The sequence below is a fragment of the Ruditapes philippinarum genome, unplaced genomic scaffold (assembly GCF_026571515.1).
Source record: "Ruditapes philippinarum isolate M1 unplaced genomic scaffold, ASM2657151v2 ctg121_1_1_1_1, whole genome shotgun sequence".
Lineage (NCBI taxonomy): Eukaryota > Metazoa > Mollusca > Bivalvia > Venerida > Veneridae > Ruditapes > Ruditapes philippinarum.
The window spans coordinates 734348-761396 of record NW_026861840.1 but is presented as its reverse complement, the minus strand read 5'-3'; the positions used below and the strand labels follow the sequence as shown (position 1 = coordinate 761396).

General features: G+C 32.8%; 3 protein-coding genes across 3 annotated transcripts; 1 reads left to right on the top strand and 2 right to left on the bottom strand.

Moving 5' to 3' along the window:
- Window positions 1-39: 39 nt before the first annotated feature.
- On the top strand, window positions 40-20538 carry LOC132717043 (uncharacterized). Its single transcript, XM_060700427.1, has 7 exons — window positions 40-186; window positions 950-1755; window positions 3301-3403; window positions 3723-3898; window positions 4686-4838; window positions 18031-18153; window positions 18698-20538. Exons 2-7 carry the CDS (start codon window positions 956-958, stop codon window positions 18819-18821), a joined length of 1479 nt encoding a protein of 492 aa, XP_060556410.1. The 5' UTR covers window positions 40-186; window positions 950-955; the 3' UTR covers window positions 18822-20538.
- Window positions 5717-16201, bottom strand: LOC132717039 (prostaglandin reductase-3-like). Its single transcript, XM_060700411.1, has 11 exons — window positions 15832-16201; window positions 13691-13778; window positions 13292-13387; window positions 12502-12600; window positions 9640-9708; window positions 9147-9221; window positions 8614-8685; window positions 8325-8386; window positions 7481-7583; window positions 6720-6905; window positions 5717-6072 (listed from the first exon to the last, which is right to left on the bottom strand). The coding sequence occupies exons 1-11, from the start codon at window positions 15966-15968 to the stop codon at window positions 6013-6015; spliced, it is 1047 nt and encodes a 348-aa protein (XP_060556394.1). The 5' UTR covers window positions 15969-16201; the 3' UTR covers window positions 5717-6012.
- On the bottom strand, window positions 19838-26554 carry LOC132717044 (stabilizer of axonemal microtubules 3-like). Its single transcript, XM_060700428.1, has 6 exons — window positions 26295-26554; window positions 25076-25264; window positions 24193-24369; window positions 23484-23704; window positions 22510-22727; window positions 19838-21768 (listed from the first exon to the last, which is right to left on the bottom strand). The coding sequence occupies exons 1-6, from the start codon at window positions 26406-26408 to the stop codon at window positions 21680-21682; spliced, it is 1008 nt and encodes a 335-aa protein (XP_060556411.1). The 5' UTR covers window positions 26409-26554; the 3' UTR covers window positions 19838-21679.
- Window positions 26555-27049: the final 495 nt, after the last annotated feature.

Here is a 27049-nt window from a genome sequence, read left to right as displayed (position 1 = left end):
GTTTACAGCGTTGCCAATCACCTACACGCATGCGCAAAGCCACCGGAAACGAACAGGTGAGATGATGACTCTTCAATTTGGAGATTTTACGGTAAAATTTGACAAGAGAGTATTTCGTCGATATTGTGCAACATAAAGCCGAATTGAATGGCTTCCTGATATTGTTTGTCGTCTATGTAGGATCAGGTTTGTGGTTAAGTCATTCAGACCATTCATTTTACTTTAAGTTTATTTATTTGCCCATTATTTAAACATTTATTGTAATTGATAGTTAATTAACTGATGATCTATCCGGAAATATAGCCACTTACAATTTGGTACTTTAGTCTTCACAACTTTCAGGTTAATTTCACCACTCAATTAGCCGTGCTCAATTTTCAAAGGTATTTATAATGTTTCATTCATTTAACCGTTTTGTATTTTTAATGCGACCCTTGAATTATGGACAACTGGTTTCTAAACAGTCTATGAACATTTATATATATACCAAATTAAGGTCTTTCAAATAGAGTTCTATTTGAAAGACCCTGACCTAATTGACTAGTTGATTTACATGTATTTCCCACAGACACTTGGGAGTCATACACTATCCGTTACTAGACCCACCGCTGTGAATGGTCAATAAAAACTTTAAATGTTAACACAAATGGGGCTTAGTCTCATTTATTAAGCTTGTTTTTAAACCATTTCCGCAACATTAAAAAAACATCCCATTTACCATCAAGTCTCAAAAAAGTAAAGATTGCAGAATTTGGCACTGATCAAGCTGTGGGATACGGTCTGACCCACAAGTGTTGGTGGTATTTTTATGTTTCTTCTGTATTCCTACTACATTCAAGAATTTGATAGAATTACATACATTGTATGCCAAAATATTCCAATAATGAAACCCACCTTTTGTAATTGGAATAAATATTGTTTGAAAAGCATTTATAATTTTGCTTTGTAGTAAATAATGGCGGAACAGAAGGTGAAGAGTAGGTACTTTATTGCAAAGGTGAATAGTTTTCCTTCATTAAAACAAGCTGTACAGTCTGGCCAGTGGGCATGTGCAGACAGAGCAACATCGCCTCATCCCAGGGAAATCTTGACACAAGCACTTTCACAAGGAAAAGTTTACTTAATTTTCAGCGTAAGCAATTGCCATGGTTGGCATGGCTACGCAAAAATGTTAAATATTCCTGGTGAGGCAGCTAAAAGAACTGAAGAGAATGTTAAAATATCGCAAAATCATAAAGATGTGAAAACAATTAAAGATTCCCAAAATAAATCTTTATCTGATAGTAAAGAAAGTTGTCTGACAGTGGCTAACAGTTTTACAAACACAGATCCCAGTCCTCTAAACTGTGAAGACAGCAATTCTGTGAAAAAATTGCCAGAATTTTATTACTTTGATATTGATTGGAGATTGAACTACTTGGAATTTGGAGAACTATGCTTGAATTCAAAGATGACTGAAGAATTAAAGTGTATTGAAAACCCTGGAGGAAACACAATCTGCGTAAACAAATGTAGAAATTGGCAGGAAGTAAGTATTGAAGTAGGAGAGAGCCTGTGTCGCAAAATGAAAGACCTGTACAATGATTTGTGTAAGAAACGTGATGAGAAAAAAAAGAGAGAGGCTGAACTTCACGTAGAACCATTTTATAAGGAGACTAAGATTTTGACAGTGCAGGAAACATGGATGAAAATAGTAACCCAGGTAGAACGAGACCTCGGCAAAGTTTTATTGGCTTGTCCATTTGGTAGTCAAAGGTATGAAGGCTTTGTCTACAAAAGTTAAATGCTTTTAAAATAAAACAATAAGTTAAACAATAGTTGGTAACTGGAACTCAGGAATTGTGGGTTTATGAAAGGTAATCCCCTTGTCATCATCATTTTTTATTTCTATGTAAATATTTTTTTATGCCCTTTATGCCCCATTCAATGAAGTGGGGGTAAACTGCTTTGCATTTGTCTGTCAGTCGGTCCGTCCGTCGCTCCATAGACCAAAATTAATGGTTTCTGATCAATAACTTAAGAACGCTTAGGCCTAGGAACTTCAAACTTGGTATGAGAATTGTTCAAGACCAGTAGATGACCACTATTGATTTTGGGGTCAAAGGTCAAGGTCATATGGACCTTGTTGGTAAAAACAGTTTCGATCAATAAATTAAAAAGCCATAGGCTGATGGCCCTCAAACTTCGTAGGTGCATTGACCTTTGAAAGCAGATGACCCCTATTTAATTTGAAATCAAGGAGTCAAAGTTCAAGTTCATATTGACCAAGTAGGTAAAAACAGTTTCCAAGCAATAACTTATGACAACCCATGGGCTGTTGGCCCTCAAACTTCGTAGGTGGATTGGTCTTGGCAAGTAGATGACCTTAATTGATAAAGGGTCAATGGGTCAAAGGTTAAGGTCATATTGACTTTGTAGGTAAAAACAGTTTCTGATCAATGACCTAATAAGCCATTGGCCCTTGGCCCTCAAATAGGTGCATTTGTCTTTGCCAGTAGATGACCCCTATTGATTTTGGGGTCAGGGGGTCAAAAGTTAAGGTCACATTGACATTGTATGTCAAAGCAGTTTCCTATCAATAACTGGACAACCCATAGACCCTTGACCTTCAAACTTCACAGATGCATTGTTTTTGGTCAGAATATGACCTCAATGGATTTTTGAGGTCAAGATCATATTGACTATATAGGTAAAAATGCTTTCTGATCAATATCTCAACAACTCATTGACCCTTTACCTTCTAACTTCACAGATGTGTTGGTCTTAATCAGTAGATAACCCCTATTTATTTAAGGGTCAAAGTCACATTGACCTTGTACGTAAAAATGGTTTCTGACCAATAACTCAACAACTCAAGTTGCCTTGGTTGATATTTTTTATTAAACTAAAAATGCTTTTGGCATACACATTTCACGTTTTAATGTAATATAACGAATTGGCTGTCATTAAGGAGGCCTACATGATTCTTAAAATTTATGCATATATTGTTTGGTAAGATTTGTGGTAACTTTGTCATAAAATTGCTGCACACAACCTTTACGGTCACAATTACCTAGTGACTAGTCATGACCAGTAGATAACCCCTATTGATTTTTTGGTCACTAGGTCAAAAGTCAGTCACAATAACTTGACCAAATGACTAATTGGCTACCGATAGGGGGCATACATGTTTTACAAACATATCTTGTTTCAGTAAAGTTAAATGCACAGTTTCATTTCTATTAATAAATATATGTACATTATAATATTTACCATTTTCATGAAGACCATTTTTAGTAATTGTTGTTATCTATTTTACAGATACAATCTTCAAACTGCTGATAGTGATACAGATATGTTTATTGTGTATCAAGCAAGGACCAGAGACATTCTTGGCTTCAATCCACCTAAACAGACCATCAAAGTATATGTCATTCTCTGTACTGATTTTGTTTATGTAATATATAAAATATAAGTTACTAGGAACAGTAATATTCATTGTAATAAATAGTTCCAAGATATTTTAGTTTGATTTTAAAGCATGTTCTTTTTACTTAGCTTAATCATTTTGCAATCTGATTTCGTTGAACAAACCAGAACTGATTTCAGCATTTGTGAGAATTTCATGGAAAATATGCTAATGACTTTAAATTAATGATAAAATATGGATATCTTGAACATTAAGTCATTTTCAGACTTCTGTTTTTAATTTTATGCATACAATGAGTTTTAAATATTTGTAGAATCATGAAAGTGAGGCATGTGACTACACTATACATGAAGTGTACAGATATTGCGAGTTACTGTTGAGTGGTGATGCAAGATGTGTAGAGTGTTTATTTCTGCATGAATCTACTATAGTACAGTCTTCACCAGAGTGGGAAAAGCTATCACAGGGCAGGAATATGTTTCTAAATAGGTAAGCTGTCCATAGTTACTTCTGAGTGAAAATGCTACTTGTGTTCATAAATCTAAATCAAGAAACTATTCTGAGTCACAGTAAACTACACTCATTACAATATACATGTACCTCTTATAACAATATCTGGATATAACAATGTAAATCCAGCAGTCACCTTGATTTCATAATAAGCTGAGTTTCCTGCAACTTATTCAGCAGCTGGGCATAAAGTTATTTTAAGTTACTGCCAAGTGTCCTCGTATGCTGTGTGGTTTAATCTACAGTAGTTCAGTATTGACAAGAGTTGAAAAACAGGCAGGGCAGTTACAGGTAAGTTTTCCTCAGTTACGGCAGATATCCCAGAGGCTGATGGTTACCTACAATTCTGGAGGGACCAATATGGCCAAGTGGTTACAGTTTGAATCCTGTTTTGGACTGATCTCTTTCTTTTTGAGGAAGCTGGTAAGATAGCATATTGAAGGTTTATTATTTTACTCAAAGACCATTTGATACATGGAGGGAAACCGGAGGTCTTCTACCAGTAAAGCTTGAAAGCTACCAAATGGCATTTACAGTGTTTCTATGTCTTACACCAAACCCCCCAAAAAAAGATCAAAGAAAGACTATTATGTGAGACATTACAATCAAGCAAACTTTACTGTTTTGATCTACCTTATTTTACTGACCATTGAATTGCAAACACTTTATTTCAACTTTTTATTAATTAATTTTTTAGGGGTCATCTAGAAGTCACAATATTTTTAAGGTCATTCAAGGTCACTAAAAATCTTCATTTTATTAATAGGGAATGTTTGGACAAGTACCTAAGAGATGCACAGGGCAGTAAAGGAACCAAATTTCTACAGAAATGGTGTAAAGATCACCCTGAGGAACTAATACTCCCTGCAAAGATGTGCAAGATGCTTTATGTAATTGTCAGATTGTTACAAAATGCAAGGTTTGTCAGAATTTATTTAATTTATACAGAATTTATTTTATTTTAATTGGAAGCTATAAGCTTAAAGTGACACTATCAAATCTGCTCCCTGGAGCTAACCAGTATTTAGCAATCATGTAAAGTTTTCTGCTTGAGGAAAGAACAGCTTGCCCTGGAATGGGTTTGAAACCATACAGCTGCAGCAATCCTGAAATTACTAGTCTGGCATGTTAACCACTCAGCCATATTGCCATTCAAGTTATTGTGGACTTAAAACAAACACAAACAATGCAAAGATCACACATAAAGTAATATTCTATATTTGACAGTAATTGCATGGGCTAGAGTGACTAAAAGACTACTTGTTCGAATTGGCTGCATGGGCACCTGTAAATTGCAGATTTTAGCATACATGTATGTTAATACTAACTTAATAGTGAACTTGTCTGTATTTCTGAAGTATGACAGTGTCCCTGGTAGAAGTATAACAGTGTCCCTGGTACTTCACTGTAGTTTTTACAATTCCATACCTTAAAAGATATGCAAGTCTTAGCAAACATTAAATTTTGAGTCGTAAACAAGAAAGACTGTTCCAAGTTAAATTTATTAGTTATATATAATTTATAAGTTAAATTGTTGTTTGCAAACAATAAATAATATTATGCTTGATAATTTAAAATATGCTAAAGATGTCTCAATAAAACATGCTTAAAATATTAAACACCCTTTTTAAAGCAACAAATTAAAAGTCATTTACATAATTTGCTGTATTTTCATATATACTCTATGTACATTATATATCTCACATTGGCAAATATATCAGAATAATAATGCATAAATTACAATTAATAAAATGATTTAAATTCTATCACCGGCATAGTGCAATAACTCTTAACTCCTTTCAAATTTAGAAGGACTTAACCTGTTACTGCACTAAGGTTTCAACATGTATATCCATTCCTGCTTTAATTGGATTCAATGAATATAACATGTGTGTCTCACTTACCTAATGAATCTTTCATTATTTGTAAACATATATACAAGAAAACATAGTTAAAAGAATGCCTGAATGACATAATACACAATGTATATGTATAACAAAATTTTAATGTCTGTATGTTAATCAGACTTTGATGAAAGTTGTTCTGGCAGTTTTAGCCGAAGTTTTGTCCATTTTATGGTCCATTGCCATACATTAGAGTTTCGAACTCACATCCACTACAATCTTTCCGATACTTTTCTTGGAATACAAATACTGAAATGCATATATAAAACAAATATTTTAGACACTGTTGTAATGTTTCAATTGTAGAAAGAATGTTTATGTGGTACATGTACGAGGGTTGATCAATATATTCGTGGACACACTCCATAAATTGTTTTTTTGGGGAAGGAAAGTTAATATAATTATATTTGACATTTATTCAATCATTTATCAATTTGATGTGTAAGTTTCAGATAATTAATCCGTATATTTTATCCAAAATGACAGTTTTCAAAAATACATGTTAAGCTGATCGCCGCAGCTCATTCGCAACTTACGTTACATCGGCATTACATCTTCTCAAAAATGCAGCACCAACTTCTCGTATTATGGCATTGTTGATTTTTGGTATATCTTTATCAAAAAGCTTAAACTGTGCAAGTAATAACAGAGTTTGGTAAAACGTCTCTGATGATAGAATCTTGTAGAAAAAGGCTAGTATTTAGTGTGAATGTTACTAAAAAAAAGGAACAATGTGAAAGGACTTGGCAGTTTTTATAGTTATTTACAAATATCTTAAAAATTGTATTTTGTTCATCATGATTTGTTAAGAATTAGTTTGACAAAGTCCCTTGGCTATGCTACAAACATCTAAATGCAGATTGGCCAGTACTGGGATGTAAAGTTGGTACACTTACCTCAACAGCATCTGCAATTTTCTCTAAACCAACAAACAGCCCAGCTGATTCCTTCTCTCCCATGTCAACAAAGCTCTTCAGTTTCCCTTCCTTGTAATACTGTATCTGTTTTGTGACATAGGACACAAAATCTTCAGCAAAATTCTTCAAATAGAATCCTCGCACACTTGCAGATATTTTTAAGAGCTAAAATTAATGAACTAAAATTAATAGACTTACTCCGGAATTGAGAATATTTGGGTTTTTCCCTAGCTTATCTGTAGGTACAAACAAAATTTTACAGTAACAGTTTAGAAAATAAGCGAAACAGGTGGATTAATCTATTATGATGGGTAGTGCACCATGAAGCTATAAGGGTAAAAGTTAGTTTGTACCAACAGATTAGGTTAAACCCATATTTGCTGAATTTGGAACAACATCTATTGAGGACAATTGTTGCATTATCAGCATTCTACAGTAGTTAATATTAACTTGATTATATAATGGCAAAAAAATGTCATAGCTCTTGCTACAACGGAAATTATTTTAGAATTCTGTTTTATCGGAACATAAATCAACTCCAGGATGCCTCCATGACAATCACCTGATTTCTAGAACAGTCCTACAGTCCCTGATGTCTGGGATGTTATATATGTCAAACACCCTTGAATAATGTATGAGTAGGGCATAGAAGAAATTGTTAATGCCCGCTCATCTACAGGCCTGCCTGTCCCTATATACCTGATCTAATACATGTAATAATTAAACTTAATTGAATTTACCCTGGCTGTTAACGTAGCAACTGTATGAGATGGTTCATAACCTTTATCGGACTCATATCTTTCAATATAACCTATAATAATCAATCTTCCACGTTCAGCCAAGCTGAAATAAAGACAGTGTTATTTTTCCATATTTAGGCATTACCCTATATTTAAGTTCATAAACAAGTTTAAAAAACAATAATCAGGAGGCATACTCCTTTAAATTCCTAAAACTGATCAACTGACAATTATCAAGATGCCGGAGTATAATAATGACTCTCCTTATCAATATTGATATTAAAGAGGGGTATCTCATACTTAAAACCAAATATATATTTCATATGACAAAATAAATATTCACATTTCAAAATATACATGTATATGTCTCGTCATGCGTTGAATTTGGTACCATGCTTTTACATAGATCTCAAACAGATCAACCCGAGTCTGACTAATCCTTAACCTGAAGAATTTCCTTAATGGACTTGTCCAAGTTTGATTTTTTTTTGGGCTATCAAAATGAAAATTTGATGTAAGTCTGACATCAGTTAAGCACTAGGTTAAACTGCATGGTACTGCAAGCTGGCTTGGCTCTATACTGGTGGTAAACAGATTTATTACTTTTAGTTCTAGCTTGATTAGAGCTATATTAATTCATCACAATGAAAGCTTAGGTATCTTTCAGATAGTTATAATTTAGTTCAAATCTTAATTTTTGCAATACTAATATACTTCAATCTTAAAATAAATGTAACCTTTCAACAAAGACCACAGTTATAACTTATACACTACAGTTGGTCTTTATAGAGAGTGTTTGACTGATATTTAATTTCTATATTAAGGAAAACCAATAAAGAATTACTTATCAATACAGGTATCAAGCATGTGTTCTCCCATGGTTTCAAAAACAACATCTACACCTTTCTGAAAAAAATATTTAAAAAATTACTGAAAAAATATTTAGAAAATTACTGCAGTAGATCGAATCACTATTTCGGGTATAGGAACCCTTACTTTTCCAATATGGTGTTCTCATTTTTAGCTCAATTTCTCAAGGAAATTTGAAATTGTAAGTTTAATTAAATTTTGTTTCTAATTCAGTAATTTGTCGCTTGCATGGGGTAAAAGGTTAAGAAAAACTTGATTCTTACTGGATATTCGGTTTTCAAAACGTCTCCAAGATTCTCTGTCTTGTAGTTCACTGGTCTATCACAGCCTATTGACTAAAGAGCAAAATGCACATTAATTAGGTTCAGCTTAAGTTTAGCTTCAGTTTATATAACAAAATCTTTTTATATTTCAAATGTCATACCAATATACAAGGTTACCTAGGTCTTCTGACAAGACCTCTATAGACAAGTGTGATACATGTATTTGATACCAGGACAAAAGCCCCTCAACAAAAGCCCCTCAACCAAAAGTCCTGTAACCAAAAGCCCCTCAATTGCTTGGGGTGGGGGGTAGAGACTAAAAGCCACTTGACAGACAGATAGATAGATAAATGATGATGGACGATCAATCAATCAATCAGTAAATCAGTCTTCGTATTAACTGTTGACTTCCTACTGATGTATCTAAAAACGTATTTTTTACAATTTCCTTCAACCTGGCAAACAATGATCATCAGCTTTTTATAAATACATACTGTACATGTATATAAAATCTATTTAAAGAATATATGTACCTTTAAAAATTGTATCTTATCTTCAGAAGAACATGTACCTATCACATGACATCCCTTTAATTTGGCCCATTGAACCTGAAAATTAAAACAAATTGTATTGAAATATATACATTACATTATCTCTGCAAAGCAACACCCTTTTGGAGATATAGATTTTGGTTGTTGTTGGAAGGTGTTGCTAAAGAAAGATTGAGCCTATTATGTGAAAGGGAAGAGATAACTCTGCAAAATTGGTAAATAGTTGTATACTTTAGTTTTTCCCAACTAATCCTAGGGTACTTTAAAGTTACAGTATGTTGATAATAAGTGGAACGAGTTTGACCATGCTTTTGTGAATGGTAGTGCTGTGCACCATGAATATATAACAATAAAAGTAATAATAAAATAATGAAGGACTTTATACATATATACATGTCTATATTCACTGATAGTCAGCTGTGTACCTGACACACTTGGCAGTTTAAATGAAATTTAAAAATACAAGTAAACTTACAGCCAATTGGCCAGTACCTCCTGCAGCAGCAGTTACCAATACTGTTTCACCTGACTTGATTTCTCCAACCTACATGTATACAAACATTTACAATGATACAGAGATTAACAAAGGGCCATAACTCTTGATAATCTTTACAATATAAATCATTTTACATACATAACTAGCATTTAACAATGTAATAAAAAATGTAAAAAAAAGAGATATTGTCTGTCAAAGAATCTTATGTAAACATTGTGTTTAAGTTTACATAGACTTTATTTTAGTTTTTATAGGAAACCAAAATTTATAGGCACTGGAATGCATTCCAGGAACACAAAGAACTTAGCAGTAGGTGTAAAGTTTCTTGCTTAAGGAAACAATATTGTTTTAACCTGATAGGACTTGAACCAAGCAATCCTTCAAATCCTTAGACTCTGATGTGTTAACTACTTGGCCAAATATGCCACAATTTACCTTTACAAGCAAATTCGTTGAATTTATATCCCCCGCCGAGTACTGGTTATTATTAACACAACAACTGAAGACATAAGGCCTTATTTATATATTAATCATGGCATAAACAGTAATATTCTTTGAACTTGATAAATATTCAGGGCAATAACAGAGCCATAACTTTGTGTTAAATAGTAATATCTGGAAATGCCAATGAGATGTATGCATACTGCATAACTAATCAAGGGCCATAAATCTGAGTTATAAGTATCTGACCGGAACAATGCGACTATATGCACATCTCCTCTTAGTATCCCATAAAGTTTCATTGAATTCCAGCCAGTAGTGACAGAGAAGTAGCACGGAAATGATTATTGCTCTGGTTGTATACTGCCTAAGTTATCAAGGGTCATAACTCTAAGTTAAAATGTCTGACCCGAACAAGGAGACAATATGCGCATCTCCTCTTGGTATTGAAGGTTCCAATAAAGTTTCATTGAATTCCAGCCAGTAGTTGCAGAGAAGTAGCAGGGAAACAAATATTTTTCTATATGGATACTGCATAACTAATCAAGGGCCATAACTCTGAGTTAAAGTGTCTGACCCCAACAAGGCAATGATATGCGCATCTTCTCTTGGTATTGAAGGTTCCCATAAAGTTTCATTGAATTCCAGCCAGTTTGCAGAGAAGTAGCGCGGAAACGATTTTTACTCCATATGCATACTGCATAACTAATCAAGGGCCATAACTCTGAGTTAAAGTGTCTGACCGGAACAAGCCGACGATATGCGCATCTCCTCTTGGTATTGAAGGCTCCCATAAAGTTTCGTTGAATTCTAGCCAGCAGTTGCAGAGAAGTGCGGAAACAATTTTTACTATATGCATACTACATAACTAATCAAGGGCCATAACTCTGAGTTAAAGGGTCTGACCGGAACAAGCCGACGATATGCGCATCTCCTCTTGATATTGATGATTCCCATGAAGTTTCGTTGAATTCCAGCAAGTAGTTGCAGAGAACTAGTCCGGAAACGAAATTCGGACGGACGGATGGACGGACGGACAAGGCCAAAACTATATCCCCCTCCCGATTCCATCGGCGGGGGATAATAAACATTTTGAAAAGGGACTTTCAGTCAATAAGGACCTTCTTAAGTATTTTGAATTTTTACAAGGTCTGTCACCCGATATTGTGATATCAGTGCTTTTTGGAACATCTACTGTTGATCCAATACACAGATAATGATTCTCTTAAAGATGTCCATGCAGATATTTAAGAAAATTTTGGTTCAAAATACCATTAGAAAGATGATTTTGTAAAATTTTAATACTGGATCAAAGTAGCCTCTGGATTTGTACCTAGCAGTTATGATATATACATTTTGTACCTGCATTTTTAGCTCGACTATTCGATAAGAATAAGTAGAGCTATTGTAGTCACCCGAGCGTCGGCGTCGGCGTTGGTGTCCGCGTCGGCGTAACCACTTATGTTAAAGTTTTTGTAATAGTTCAAATATTTTCAAAGTCCATTGACATATGGCTTTGAAACTTGGCACACTTGTTCACCATCATGACCCCAACCTGTAGACAGGAGGAGGTAACTGTATCAAGCATTTTGACAGAATTATGCCCCTTTTTCGACTTAGAATTTACGTTAAAGTTTTTGTAATAGTTCAAATATTTTCAAAGTCCATTGACATATGGCTTTGAAACTTTGCACACTTGTTCACCATCATGACCCCAACCTGTAGACAGGAGGAGGTAACTGTATCAAGCATTTTGACAGAATTATGCCCCTTTTTCGACTTAGAATTTACGTTAAAGTTTTTGTAATAGTTCAAATATTTTCAAAGTCCATTGACATATGGCTTTGAAACTTGGCACACTTGTTCACCATCATGACCCCAACCTGTAGACAGGAGGAGGTAACTGTATCAAGCATTTTGACAGAATTATGCCCCTTTTTCGACTTAGAATTTACGTTAAAGTTTTTGTAATAGTTCAAATATTTTCAAAGTCCATTGACATATGGCTTTGAAACTTTGAACACTTGTTCACCATCATGACCCCAACCTGTAAACAGGAGGAGGTAACTGTGTCAAGCATTTTGACAGAATTATGCTCCTTTTTCGACTTAGAATTTACGTTAAAGTTTTTGTAATAGTTCAAATATTTTCAAAGTCCATTGACATATGGCTTTGAAACTTTGCACACTTGTTCACCATCATTACCCCAACCTGTAAACAGGAGGAGGTAATTGTATCAAGCATTTTTTCTTACTATCAAGCACTAAGAATAGTCGAGCGTTGCTGTCCTACCGACAGCTCTTGTTTGTTGAAACAGCTCTGTCAAGATAAGAAGAAGTCCTTGGATTTGTAGCTGGCAGTATTTATACCTGCACATTTTTACATATCTCTGACACTCACCTTATCTAATGATATTGCCGCTGTATTTCCACTCAATATAAAAGAAAGATACTCTGCTTTCACCTCGGGTAATGGTACACAGACACTAGCTTTAACAATCTGAAATGTTTAGAAATAAGTTGTTTAATGTACCATTTTTAGCTTGTCTATTTCTAAGAAAATGTTGGGCTATAATGATAGCTGCTGCGGCATCAATCCTCATTCAAAAACTTTAATGAAGCCCATTATTCAATTATTTTAAAAATTATTAACATGATACTTGGGATATTTTATCATGACAAGGTGCAGTTGTAAGACAAGGGGAAAAATATTTTCGGAGTTATGCCCCTTTTGAACAGAGACTTTTTTTTTGAACACTGCATGCCATGCTTGTTTGATCTATATTTTAAATTACTGGTAGATCATTCATGATGAAACATGACCTGAGAAGTAAATATTCAATAAAACAGTCTTATTGAATATTAACAGAATTTTTTCCTTGACAACTGAAAATTAATGGTAAACATAATAATTTTCATAATGAAAATTTGAATAAGAAAATGTTACAAATTATAATGAACAGAAATTTAACCTGTAACCTGCTGACAGCAACTGTTTCTACCAATGCCACCAATGCATGCTATGTTCAGTTGGTTCTACTGTGTGATCATGATCTGCACTGTTTTTTATTCAGTTATTACATATTTTAAAATTTTCCCTAAAAATGTTGAATGGTTTTGCCCAGATTGAATGATGGACAAGTACATTTAACATATTACACAAATTTAAGTGTAAAAGGCTTTTACATCACCTTGTAGTCACAGAAGGCACCAAACTGTAAGTACATAACTGGTTGTCCTGGTTTGTAAATGGCATTTGGACCAGCTTCCACAACCTCGGCTACAGCCTATATTAATGTAATATATACACATACTGCATAAAGTTTATTATTTCTTTTGATGTGTTGATCATAATTTTTTTTATCAGTATTTCCATACTTATAACAGTGTTGAGCATTGTGAACAGAATTTCAGTTGCCTTTGACATTATTTTTGAAGTCTTAGTATAGAGGAAGGCAAGCGGGAAGATCTGGGCTTGACTTGCTGACGTCTGGAGGTACAAAAAATTAACACTGGACAGTTTTGTCAAATCCATTTAAAAAATTCAACAGGGTAAAGAGATAAAGGAAATATAAAATAGAAACTCTCACCTCAAAACCGATGTCCAGAGGATATTTACATGTGGGATCATATTTTCCTGCAGCCCACATCATATCAGATGCATTTATGCCAACAAACCTGGTGTAATAATTTTAAACATTTAAAACTTTAAGATATTGATCGAAATATAAATGAAAAACTGCTTTAATGAGCCTAAATGGTTTGTAATTCAGGTCAGTGGTTCTGTTCTCTATATAAGTACTATTCGGGCAAACATATCCAAATTTGAAGGCAATATTAAAACAGGGATAGCAGACCGGCATGATCTAAATTACACAAAAATAGACTATTATAGATATTGAGGTGTTATGGTGCCAAACTCAATGTTCTATAAAAATTAACTCTTACTTAGAAGTTATAAAGGCCTAGTAACACCTATTTGAGAAAACTGGCTTAGGCTTTATAAAAAATAAAGATATTACTGAATTTAACATTTTATGTAAATAAAGGGGGGTAATTAGTGTTTTAGCTCACAGAATGACATGGTGAGCTTTTGTGATCGCTTTTCATCCGGCGTCCGTCCGTACACTTTTACTTTAAATGACATCTCATAAACCAATAAGCCAATTTTATCCAAACTTCACAGGAATGTTCCTTTGGTAGTCAACTTTAAGAAATGTACAAAGAATTTATTTCCAAACAGAACTCTGGTTGCCATGGCAACCAAAAGAAAAAAAAACTTAAAATATCTTCTTTTAGAAAACCGAACGAGCTAGAGCTTAATTATTTGGCATGAAACATCATCTAGTCAGTGTCTACCAAGTTTGTTCAAATGACAGCCCTGGGGTAAAAATTGGCCCTGCCCCAGGGCATCATTGTTTTTCCCTTCATGTATATAGTAAAAACTTAAATCATCTTTTAAAAACCCCAAAGAGCTAGAGGTAAGATATTTAGCATGAAACATCTTCTAATGGGTGTCTACCAAGTTTGTTCAAATAAAGGTCCTTGGGTTAAAATTGGCCCCGCCCAAGGGGTCATTGATTTTCCTTATATGTGTATTAAAAAAACTTAAAAAATCTTCTTATAAAAAACCCAAAGAGCTAGAGTTTAGATACTAAGCATGAAATATCTTCTAGTGAGTGTCTACCAAGTTTGTTTAAATAAAAGCCCTGGGGTCAAAATTGGCCCCTCCCGGGGGGGGGGGGGTCATTGTTTTTTCCTATATGTATATAGTAAAAACTTAAAAATCTTCTTATAAAAACCCCAAAGAGCTAGAGCTTAGATATTTATCATGAAGCATCTTCTAATGGATGTCTACCAAGTTTGTTCAAATGAAAGCCCCTGGTTTAAAATTGGTCTTGGTCCAGGGGCCTATATACAGGTGAGCAATTTCAGGGCCATCATGGCACTCTAGTTTATTAAAAATCTTCATTTGAGCATCAGGTTTATGATAAAAAAAACTATTGAAAAAATGTTTGACAGGATCTTTAAAAATCTTAATTAGAAGAGATGGGAGCCATATTTGAAATTTTTAGTTAAGTAAGGACATACAAACTCCCAATTAGGAAAAATGAAAGCTTAATATGCACTTTATGAACTCTTATTAAGCATAATTTAGACTTGGGAAATCCTAACAATGGTTTCAAATGCCTAATTAGGAGAATAATGCCTAGTTCAGACTTTATACCTCCAAATGAGAGGTTAAAATAGTCTACTTTGGAGAGAAAAAAGCCTAATTAGGAGAAAAAGTCCTAATTATGACTTTGTTGCTCCTTATTAGGAGTTATAAAAGACTAATTAGGACTAAAATAAGTTTATAACTCCTAATTCTGAGTTATAAAGGCCTAAAGAGACTTTATAACACCTAATTTGGAAAAATAAAAGTCTAATTAAGACTTTGTCACTCATAATTAGGAGTTATAAAAACCTAATTAGACTAACTTCTATAATTATTTAATAGGGGAAATAAATATCTAATTAAGATTGTTTTTATTAATTTAGCCCTTTTGGGCTTTTTATTATACTACAGTATAGACGATGGTCTCATGTAATATCAGATCGTACGTAAAATCGGTCGGTCTTGCAGTCGAAAAATTTAGACTATATCTAACATTAAGATTTGGCTCCAGGACGCCTCCGTTTATTAGATAATTGGAAATTTTTAAAATGTTCTAAATTAAATTTCATTTACCTGTTTCTCACCAATAACTCTCCATCTCCAGGTTTAGGGGTGGGCAACGTTTCCAAAGAAATTATTTCCCGAAAATTGGTGCTCGCACGCAATGCTGTAAGTTTTCTGATAGTAGAGGGAAGATGTTCATCGCCCATTTTTGTTTTTATTTCTTACAAAATGGACTGTCATTCTCTTTTTTGACCCGAACAAGCTATCTTCTAGACTGTGTAATTTTAACTTCAGAGTGACTTCCCCTAATTGCTTGCATCAATAAATTACCAAACACTGCAGACGAATTAGAACGGCATTTTACGAGTTTGACGATGATTTAATGATAAGATTATTATAAAATTACTACATCAAACGTCTATTCTTTTAATTTCTCTCCTTTAGACGAAATATTTATTTTAAGTTTTTTACTCGGCCAAATTTTATAAATTTACTTCCGTGTACTGCGCATAATTTGTATGCATCTTGTGCATAATGTAAAGCTCCACAGTAATGACTTATGAGTTACATGATATTTACGTTTTCTATTCATAAATTTGCACATACCTGTTGTTGAGGTTGTTTTGTTTTTGTTTTTAGATTAAAAAAAAAAGACTCGGGCAAAGAAAAACGCGCATGTTATTAATTTGCACGCAAGTTTCCACAGACATTTGGGACATTCGGCTATGAACGAAGCTATCCGATTATGTGGTTCCCAAACTTAAAAGCGCTGCGCATTTTGCACACGGCAAAGCTGGGGCCACATAATCGGATAACTTCGTTCATAGCCGTCTGGTCCATTGAATTTATCGAAAGATTTTGTCGTTGGAAAAAAACGGCGATAATATTGATGTTTATTTCGGCTGTTGCGTTGTTTATATTACCGTTGAAGTTTAAAATTGACCATCATCGTGAAGAATTATATCTTCTGTGTCGATGGACCAAAGGATTATGTGAAAATATTGGAAATGGAATAAAATACATGGTGATTATGACGGTAGGGGTGCGGATTTTTTCCGGCGAACATTTTTATCTTGTGTATTATTATAGTTGTTGAAATATGATTTTTTTTCAAAACGGCATATATTAAGATTTTTTGATATATATGATCAGTACATGTCCTGGGATTGACAAATATGCATTTTATTTGGATTTTAAAGGCGTTTTGAGCTCCAAACCCCAAATGTCTGTGGCAAGTTTCGTGCAAACAATCTGCAATTCCGTTTTTAAATTGATATCTTTTGAGAAAAGCAAATGTTATAAGTTATAATGTTTTGTAAATTGAAAATTTTCATATTTTCGGAAAATATGACCCACAGAAATCTCGTATATTCTGTAAATATTTAATTTCAAAAATGAAAGTTCAATACGTGGACATGCGTGGCCGAGTTGTTAAGGTCGTTAACTTGAAAGCACTTGCTCCTCACTGCTGTACGTTCTAATCCCGATAGAGAACTTTGAATTCTTTCATGTGAGGAAGCTATCCAGCTAGCTTACAGAATGTCAGTGGTTCGACACGGGTGTTGGTTCGTGCCTGAAATAATGAACTAAGGTACACCTGAGATCTTTCTTCCTCAGTACAGCTGGAAAGTTATCATATGACCTTTTTTGCACCTTAATTTTCTGTAAATGTTTGCCAACTTCCTGCACAAACGCCAGTCACCAGTCACCTGTTCACCTTAATTAAATTGTTATTTCTTGTATAGTTATAGAGGATATGTTTAATACTGAATTTATTGCACGAGTTGAATAAAATTATATTATGTGAGCCTCTGGCGAACAGTTCAATAAATTTAGTAATGAAGTTACAGAATTTAACATTCTATTTATCGCATACCAAAAAATTTTTCATTGACGCGCCTATAGTATAAGGCAAATGATGTCACGTCAAAATATATGTACGGCCGTGCAATACCATTTTTACGGAGTCGCAAAGCGGCACGGGAATGTGACAAATGAGCATTATTTAGTCGTGATTCTTTTGACATCAGATAATACATTGATTATTGTTACACAAAGTCTAGTGTCATCAGCAATTTACTATATAAACTTATCATAATACGTTTGCCATTATTTTGGATTTATATTTATAGGGGGTACTTTGTATATACATTTCTATATTATGTAAATTTATATTAAGTTAAGTTTCACAAAATTCAAAAAAAGGGGCTTTGACAAAATGCAATAATTGCTGGTATTATAACAATCTTTTTTTCTGTTTATTTCTAGGGATATTGTACAAGGAACAGACCTTAAAGTGTACAGAGAAATGGAATCGACTGAACGAGAGACTTTGATGACTATTCGAGCAGGGCATGTGCCTGTAGCTGATGCTTGGAAAATTATCAAGGAGTAAGTTAGATAGATAGGCAGCTGTATTATGCAAAAGCATGGTAAAATATATCTAAAAATGAGGTGTCATGGTCAAGTGGTTAAGTTCTTGTACTTCAAACCACTTGCCCCTCTCCGCTATTGGTTCAAATCCTGACAGCAACTTAAGATTATACTGTGTGTGCAATGAAAAACCCAACAAAAATCATAATTATCTATAAATACATTTTTTTTAATAAAACAATAGAACAGTTAGTAAAACATGGTATGAGAAATAGAAGTCCACCAATTAAATAATACTAATAGAGATACCACACAAAAAAGGAGAACTGATGAATCACTTTATGTGTATAAAATACATGTATACAAAACCTGTACTCTTTTGGAAAAGGGTGGACATAGTAAAGATTTTCTCAAACCTCTACCAAATATGATAAGAAATACCATATAAATTAATAAATAGATAATTCCCTATCATTATATGGGTATACCCATTTCTTTACAAATGTGGCACTATGTTAGTAATCAAAGGGTTAAAAGTCAAGAATATAAATTAATATTTCAGATTAGAGCAAAGTATAGCTTCAAAGTCGGAGCAAGTTGACTCAAGAAGTGAAGAGACTGAAAAGTTCCTTGAAGACTGGTTGATCACACTTAGACACAACAATTTTATGAAACCTGAAAAATAGATGTTGCCATTCAATGATGAAGTCTCAATGACTTTGTATCACTCATGGATTTGGTTCGAATCCCACCCAGAACTTTGGATTCTTACATATGAGGAAGCTATTCAGCTAGCTTATTGAAGGTTGGTCTTTCTGCTTGAAGGTACTTGCTCAAGCATGAACTGTGCAAAGAGGGGCACTTTATGTCTTCCTGTACCAATAAAGATAAAATGACGCCAGATGACCTTTACCGTGTCAGCGTGTCTTAAAACCCAGCCAAAAACATTCCACAATTTCTAAGAAAAAAGGTTGAAATGAGACATGATGTTTCTGTAAGTTAAGTGGAAAAGAAATTCTTAATGACAGATGTTTTACGGTTATAGTAGAATTATAACAATTTATTAAAAGGTGACTCAGCTGAAAGAATATTTATTGCTAATAAAATAATTTCAGAAGAGTTATGTTACGTATAGTGATATTGTGGTGTAATTTTGTTAAAATTTGTGAACTTGAAGCGGGTATAAATGATAATTTGTCTAGAATGGGTTATTAATTTGTCTAGAATGGGTTATTTATAACAATATATATAATAAATTTTTATGACATCATTTTCTATATTTGTACTGAAGTTGTCGCTATTGTATTAACTATCAGGGGAGACTACTTTTACATTGATGTGTGAAGTCATGAAACTACCTCAGTTAGAAAAAGGGCTATTTGAAGCGCAGTGGTTATGTTTGCTAAATTTCAGTCACTTCCTACTCTCTGTTGTGGGTTTGATTCCTACAAGAAATGATAAACACTTTCATTTTTGAAAGTTTTCCAGTGAGCGTACCAAAGATTGGTGGTGGTTCTACTTTAATTAAAGTATAAAATCCATTGTAGAATGAGAACAACTGACATAATTTGTTCATTTTATGTGATTAATTATTACCATGACTTTGAGCAGATTACCATTTGTGAACAAAGAGCCTGGATTGTATATCTTCTTTCTCAAATCTACATGTACACTGTCACAAAAATAAAAATCGAATAAAAAATATTTGAAATTTTTATTCATTATATTCACATCATTAACAAAACACATGATGAAAATAATGAAATGCATGTAAAAGAAAAGAGAAGGAAGCTAAAAAAAATACTGATGTAAATATATTGTCTTAATACATCGGCTTGTACATCTAGATACAAAAAATACTCATACTGTGGGAAATAATACTCATACTGTGGGTTACTGTAATACTATGCTAAAAATGCTGAAATGGACAGAAAAAATCCTCAAAATACTTGTTTGTTATTGGTCACTTGCAAAAGTGATATCGGACACTTGTGAAAAAATGTTATCGGACAGCTGTAAAAATGATATTGGACAGCTGCTAACGTTAACAAATATCAACTGACCAGAAGTGGTTGCTATCTTGTTTTCTTTTCCATTGGTTGTCTGCCAAATTTTATTTGTATATTAAATATATTGTCTTCCAATAGTTATAATTTTCTAATACTATTTTTAATTATTTGCATATTTTAAAATACACTTGACAAAAAAGAAAATTTTGTGTTGTATGTGATCATGCAATTATAATGACATTTTTAAAATAAAAATATTCACATAATCATACCAAGAAACTAAAACTAAACTTTGGCACAGTCTAGTTATTTTCTTGACATAAAAAAACGTCCATTGCTTTCAAGGCTGTTAAACTATATAGTTGGTGAAACATACTAAAAAACAACAACAAAACTGTACACATCATGACATGTATGTTGTTTTTATATTTTATGGTCATATCTAGCGAAAAATTCACAAATATATGCACAAAAAATATTTGGTAAGACAGGAAACTGTTTGGTTCTTTACCCAAATACACAATAATGTACTCAACTGCATTTTTAATACCAGAGATTTAGCTATGATTTCTCACATTTACTGCTGTATTTATAGGAAATTTACAAAAATTATTATTTCAATGTTAAGTTATAAGATTACTTACAAATATTTTACTGATAACAGACTGTAAGCCCTTTAAACTTATGCTGGTAAGAAAACAAAACCAGCCAAACCAATCAGTAACTAAAGCATTCACATTAAGTTATAAAAAGACCACTTGGTGCTTTAAGCGTTCACACAAATTATTCAATTTAACATTTACATTAACAGCTACAATGATGAAAGTATTTTTTATCTACAAAATATCACAGACAACTCGTCCCATTCAACCACATTATCTTACAACATGTGTAATAAGGTCAATTGCATGCATGTTAAAATATTTAAAATATGACCTATGACCTCAGCAAATGACATGACAAATATGATAAAAATAGAACAGATATGCACGTGTGTAATTAAAAGTCTTTTTTTCCCCCATCTTTAACAATACAAATCCTTAACCTCTAAAATGATAGTAAAAATATTCAATTCCAACATTTTTCATGGAATAAAACGGTTGTTAAATAAATGTATATGTTGTAGCATAAAAAATATGCAATAAATTGATGCATATGTTGTTTTTTTTTTCATAACCATTTCCATCATTGCACTATTTAACTCTGAATACAAAGTAAATAATTCATAGTCAAAGGAAAGTAAAAAGTGTAAACTTACTGAACTGTATAAATATATGTATAAAACCACAAAACTAAATGATTATCTAAAATTTGATTGAAACAATAATATTTCATATACTTAATAAATCCAATAGAAAGATAAAGTTATGTATAAAATATAAATACATAAACAAGATAAAACCTTTAGAAATATTTTCCTGTTTTCATTTTTAAACTTTTAATACTTTTATTCTGACAATTTTAAGCTTTATGAAAATTAAAAATGGTATTTTTTTTATAAAAGTCTTGTTTCTTTGGTACTCTAAATTTAGAATTTACACCATAATAGGTTTTTCCGATCCTACGTGCTGGTATTCGGTGTTGTACATTTTAGGGGCTGTCATAGCAGATTTTGTTCCGGGTACTGAAACAAGATGGAAAAGATTTTGTTACAACAAAGTTTTTTTTTGGAATTTAAATGCAATATAAGTACTTAGGTAGGAAAAGGAAATTTTCTGTTAAAATTTATAGAAACTTCACTGAGGTGTTTTGACATGACTGAACTAGAATATTTTTTTTAGATTTGTGTACCATTTGAATGATTTGATAGAGGTCCCAACCTATTACTTGTAAAATTCAGATCAATCACTCAATGCGATTATCTGGAATAATCCTTTTTTATTGTTGAAAATTACCAAAAACTGGAAAGCATTTTAATCTTTATAACTCCTAATTGGGCTAAGAATTGCACTAAAAACTGACTTAATTGAATTCTGAGTAACTTCCTTTCTAATCCTTTGCATATTTTTCTATTTTAAGTGCCCCAGTTGATCTATGTAAGAATTTTTAAGACCTATGATTTTGAAGTTTTGGATCTCAGTGGAGCTCTTATAAAGGATGCCAAGACAGGAATATTTTCATTATAAATAACATTCTAAAAACTATGATGGATAATCTAACCTAATTACAACTTTAAAATTTAAAAGTGTAACCAAGACATAAAGTTGCTTTTGAATTTAGTAATATAGTAAAATGATTTGATTATCAGTCAAAACTTTTTCTACACAAAATGATTCATTTCATATGAAAACAATTGATCTTAACAGCCAGTTTGAGGCCTACGGGCCTGAAATATAGATAAGCAAATTAATTAACAACTACTCACCAGGCAAAGTAAATGGAGGGTCAACTGGACAATAAATAGCCTCCTTAAATCTGACATCATTAGGTCGTGTATATCGGTCAGCATGCTCGGATTTGAGACCAGAGTGGGGGACAGGAACCATTGCCTTTGGTGGTCTTGGAACTTTAGTTTTTGTGGTGAAAAATGTAGTATCTCTCATAGGTAGCTGCTCTCTAGGTACTGAAGTTTTAGGCAATGGGCTGAAGAAGACGATAAAAAAGCAAATAGATTAGCTGCAATACATTTGTATGCTTATTTTATTTTCTTATTGAAACAAGTAACATTATTTATCTAAACACATCTCACACTCACAGGTCCCTTGAAATTGCACGAAATTTCAACAGAAAACATTAAAATCTTTGAGGCATAAAATAATGGAGGATTTGTATGTATACAGTACATAGGTTAATTGCTCTATGAAGCTTGGTGTATTAACCTTTCCTAGATTTGTTTATTCAGTCTTTTTGAACCTTTCCTAGGTTTGCTTATTCAGTCTTTATGAAATTAATACAATAAATGCAACTTAGATAATGTCTGACATCATTAAGCATGGCTATGTTAACAATATCTAGATATTTTATATCAAAATAAACTAATTGTAATATAAAAAGATGCAAAATTGTTTGTATATATAATTATATGATTATTACACAAGCAACATTGCATAATAAAACATTTTTTAATTTAAAAAACCTTTTTCATCCTAAAACTTGATAATGACTCAAGACCAGGACCTGATATCTTAGTGTAGATAACTTATTAGCCTTGAGACCATGACTCCATGCTTTTAAGCGTGACCTTATTGTGCCTGAATGAGCCAATGACCTTGTGCCTTAGGATTGCCTTTAACCCTTCAGAGGTCATGAATTTATGCTAACTATAGATAGATCATTATGTCTTGAGCCCATAATCTTGTGTCTTATGGTAGATAATTTTTTGCATGTACATGTACTTACTTTGCTTTGAGCCCATGACCCCAGGCCTTGGGATAGTCTTCACACTGCCAGTATGTAGCTGCATCTTTCTTTGGGTATTTCTTCAACTCATCTGGTTTGAAAGCTCTGTGATCCTTGTGTGTCGTGGTAAGGTAGGGATCTAGTAAGTTCAGGACTCCTCGGTCACGCACATAGAATTGTTTTCCTTGTAATTTGGGGTTTTGTGTTGTTGCCTGGCCAAGCTACAAGAAATAATAAATATTACCTTACTTTAAAGATGTATGCAAATTTTGTGAATTGCTTTAGTGGCGTAAATGTTTGTTAAACTATATTTAACAACTTGAAATTCTCAAGATCAATATCAATCTTTCAAAAAGAAGTGATTAATTCTTTAATTAATACAAAATACTTCATATTTCTAATGTACTTTAAATGTTACCGTTTGCATAAAACAAAGAGAGTAGACAGTCTATATGACGATGTCATAGTTATACTTCTCTTTGATTTTTTTACAGTTATCTTTGCAGTTAGTGTACATCAAAAAAAATTTATCATTTAAAATCTGCCCACCTACCTAATATATCACCTTTCTGAACTGTGAAATGATTTATCTTATATACCAAATAATTGGTTACTTATATAAAGGCACAATTTTAAGATCCATGAATTGACAGAGTATAATAATTGTAGAGACTAAGAAATCTTATACATAGTTGAACAAACAATGTACCTTGCTTGGACCTTCTACATGGTGATCATGAAGATTAAAGTTTTGAGGTAAACCAAGTCCAGCAGTGTCATCAAAATGATACTTTTGTCTTACACCAGGTTCGCTACAGAATTTTTCACGAGTTTCTGATGTCTGATTTCCCATTGTAAGTGGTCGCCTCCATCCTCCCTTTGACAACTGTTTACAAAAATTATCAATATTTATATACTATTGATATGTATTACTGACATAAATAAATTTATTTAATTCATACAATGTACTTGGTAGGTAAATTACTATAGGAAATTCTTAATACACATAAATAATGCTTCAGTTTCAACAATAATTCACAAATTTACTGTATGTTAAAATTTAGTAACATTAAGTTCAGATTCATAATACTTGTCTAAAACATCAAAGTTGACAAATTATTTTTATTTCTATACTTTTAGAAGCTAATAAGTATAAAATATATAATTATGTAGCTTGAGCATCAATTTTTTAATCTTGTACAAATTTTTTCTAACATATTTCTTATGGATTAAATTTAGGACAATTCATTATTATTTCAACCCTAAACCTACAGAAATCCAGTAAAAAATTTGAACAGCTTTGAATTTGAAATAGTCCATTCAAAGTTAAAGAGATTTTATTAATATGAAAAGTGACCTTATTATACAGTATAGAGCCTGGCCAGACGGCACAGATGTGCAGGCTGGCATGACTCTATATGGGTGGCAAGGTTACAAACATGGTAAGAGCCAGTTTCAAAGATTGCAATCAACATCAATTGATGAAGTAGCCAACATTATAAAGTCAGGTTAGCCTGAAAGCAAGTGTAGGTGGCCTGACATTAAACTGTTAACATTGTTGGCAGCTTTACATAACATTTACAGAAATATACCTTTTCTGCTAAGTCTTTAACATAATCAACTTTCCAATGACCAGGTGCCTTTTGATGAACAGGATTTGAGTATAATGTTGCAGGGTATTTTCTGTCATGAGCTTTCCCTGTCGTTGTTTCAAAGTGTTGATCTCTCGTGACTTGATCTTGATGGGCTAGTGGGGGAGGAACTGGCTCTCCTATAGATGGCTAAAAAAGATGTTTATTTCGGTTTAAAACAGGATTATAATGAAACATTAGGATCATAAGAAATCAAATTTAGCAGGTGCTAATGACTCAAGATCATAATTATTATGATAAGCAAACACAAAATTTTAACAAAAGATTTTGTAACAATAAGAAACTATGACATATTAAATGACAAAAGTGAATAAAAAAGATAATTTAAACACTAGTAAGCAAAATGATCTGCTATATTTATAAGTTCAACCAGATGTAAAATTTTTTAGAAATTCAAGTCTATATGAAAAAAATATACATATGTACAAAGTTTGCTACAGCATTATAATGGTAGATCTATCATTCTCACTAAAAATCATATACAAAAATTGTTCTGACATTTTAAGAGTTTTAAAATTTGTAGATTAGTTTATACAAATTGTTTTTAGTTTGATTGTGTTGGAAGCTTTATGCTTATTGAAACACTCTCGAATCCGATCCTGGAACCAACCAGTACTAAGCAATGAATGTAAAGTTTCTTGCTCAAGAAAACAAGGGCTTGCCCCTTGACAGGGTTTAAACCCACATTGTCAGCAATCCTTAGATTACTAGCCTGACACGTTAACCACTCGGCCATGCCGCTTTGTAGATTAAACAAAAGAATAAAAATTAAGAGCATATTACATAGACACTTGGGACCTAGCTTTATTAATTAGGGTTGTACGGTTTAACCAATTTAACTGATGTAAGGTCTGGCTTCCAAAACTTCATAAGCCGCATTTTTGCGGCATGTCATAGAATATAAACAGGTACACTAAAGACCTTAAGCTATATTTATATAGATTTTACCATTTCAGCACGAGCGGAACATCGTCACTATCTTAGTTTGAATTAATTTCTACATAAATTTAGGATTGATAAAATTCAATTTGTTGAGATAACACACAGAGTGACAATGCATAGATCTACATGCAGTGACGAAAATCATAAATATTTGTTGAAGTTATAAAAAGACGAATCGACATATTTGTTTATTCACAATAGTTAAAAGCATACGTACATGGAAATGTGAACTTGGGAAATAATATCCAGGCCTGTAATGATGACCAACCCCGGTTGATGTTTGATTCCAGTCTTGTCTTGGTTGATATTTAACTTCTTTAAAATCCGACATTTTGACAGTTTTAGTACTAATCTATTTAATTTAAGTTGGTTTGTATGAGTTTATAAAAGACTACTTGTTATTTAAATGTAAATAAACCCAAGTTAACTACATTCTCATGGTAGTCGTTGACGTATCCATGTAAACAAACACGGAATCATGGGAAATATTTACATACGTGTCGTTCTTACGATAGGTCTCACGCAACCAATTTTAGTGGTTTATCTGGATAACACCTCTAAATGTTCTCAACAAAATAAAAACTGCAACATTGTTTTGTGGGCTGTTTGCAACATGTAGATATCACTTTTTTCAACAATTTTACAACAGAAACATGAAAAGAAATAGAAATATCAGCTTATTGATATTTCAGCATAAAACAAACAAATAAATGTTTATATATGCAGGCCTCTGAGACTTAAAGCTCATACAAAAAATTAATGATTTTTCTCTGTAACTCTGTACTGAAACTTATCTTCAAATTTCTAATTGGTACAACTACAAGAGAACAATTGGCATTGGCTTAGAGCTTTAACTAAGTTACTACATCTATGCTAAGTATCTTAAATGGACTTGTCCATCCAGGGTCACCATCTTTCAATATGGACTGAACCATTCATAATTTTCAGGAAAATTTTAGAATATGTTTGGAC

Bases quoted from the DNA above. Each gene is read 5' to 3' on its own strand.
- LOC132717043 (XM_060700427.1), top strand. From the start codon at position 956: ATGGCGGAACAGAAGGTGAAGAGTAGGTACTTTATTGCAAAGGTGAAT. The intron at 3,404-3,722 runs GTATATGTCATT...AAATATTTGTAG, and splicing joins CACCTAAACAGACCATCAAA to AATCATGAAAGTGAGGCATG. The intron at 18,154-18,697 runs GTAAGTTAGATA...TTAATATTTCAG, and splicing joins GCTTGGAAAATTATCAAGGA to ATTAGAGCAAAGTATAGCTT.
- LOC132717039 (XM_060700411.1), bottom strand. From the start codon at position 15,968: ATGGGCGATGAACATCTTCCCTCTACTATCAGAAAACTTACAGCATTG. The intron at 12,601-13,291 runs GTGATGTAAAAG...TAAACATTTCAG, and splicing joins GTGCCTTCTGTGACTACAAG to ATTGTTAAAGCTAGTGTCTG. The intron at 9,709-12,501 runs GTGAGTGTCAGA...GTATACATGTAG, and splicing joins CGGCAATATCATTAGATAAG to GTTGGAGAAATCAAGTCAGG.
- LOC132717044 (XM_060700428.1), bottom strand. From the start codon at position 26,408: ATGTCGGATTTTAAAGAAGTTAAATATCAACCAAGACAAGACTGGAAT. The intron at 23,705-24,192 runs GTACATTGTTTG...TATTTCTTGTAG, and splicing joins ATGTAGAAGGTCCAAGCAAG to CTTGGCCAGGCAACAACACA. The intron at 22,728-23,483 runs GTAAGTACATGT...CGTCTTCTTCAG, and splicing joins GGTCATGGGCTCAAAGCAAA to CCCATTGCCTAAAACTTCAG.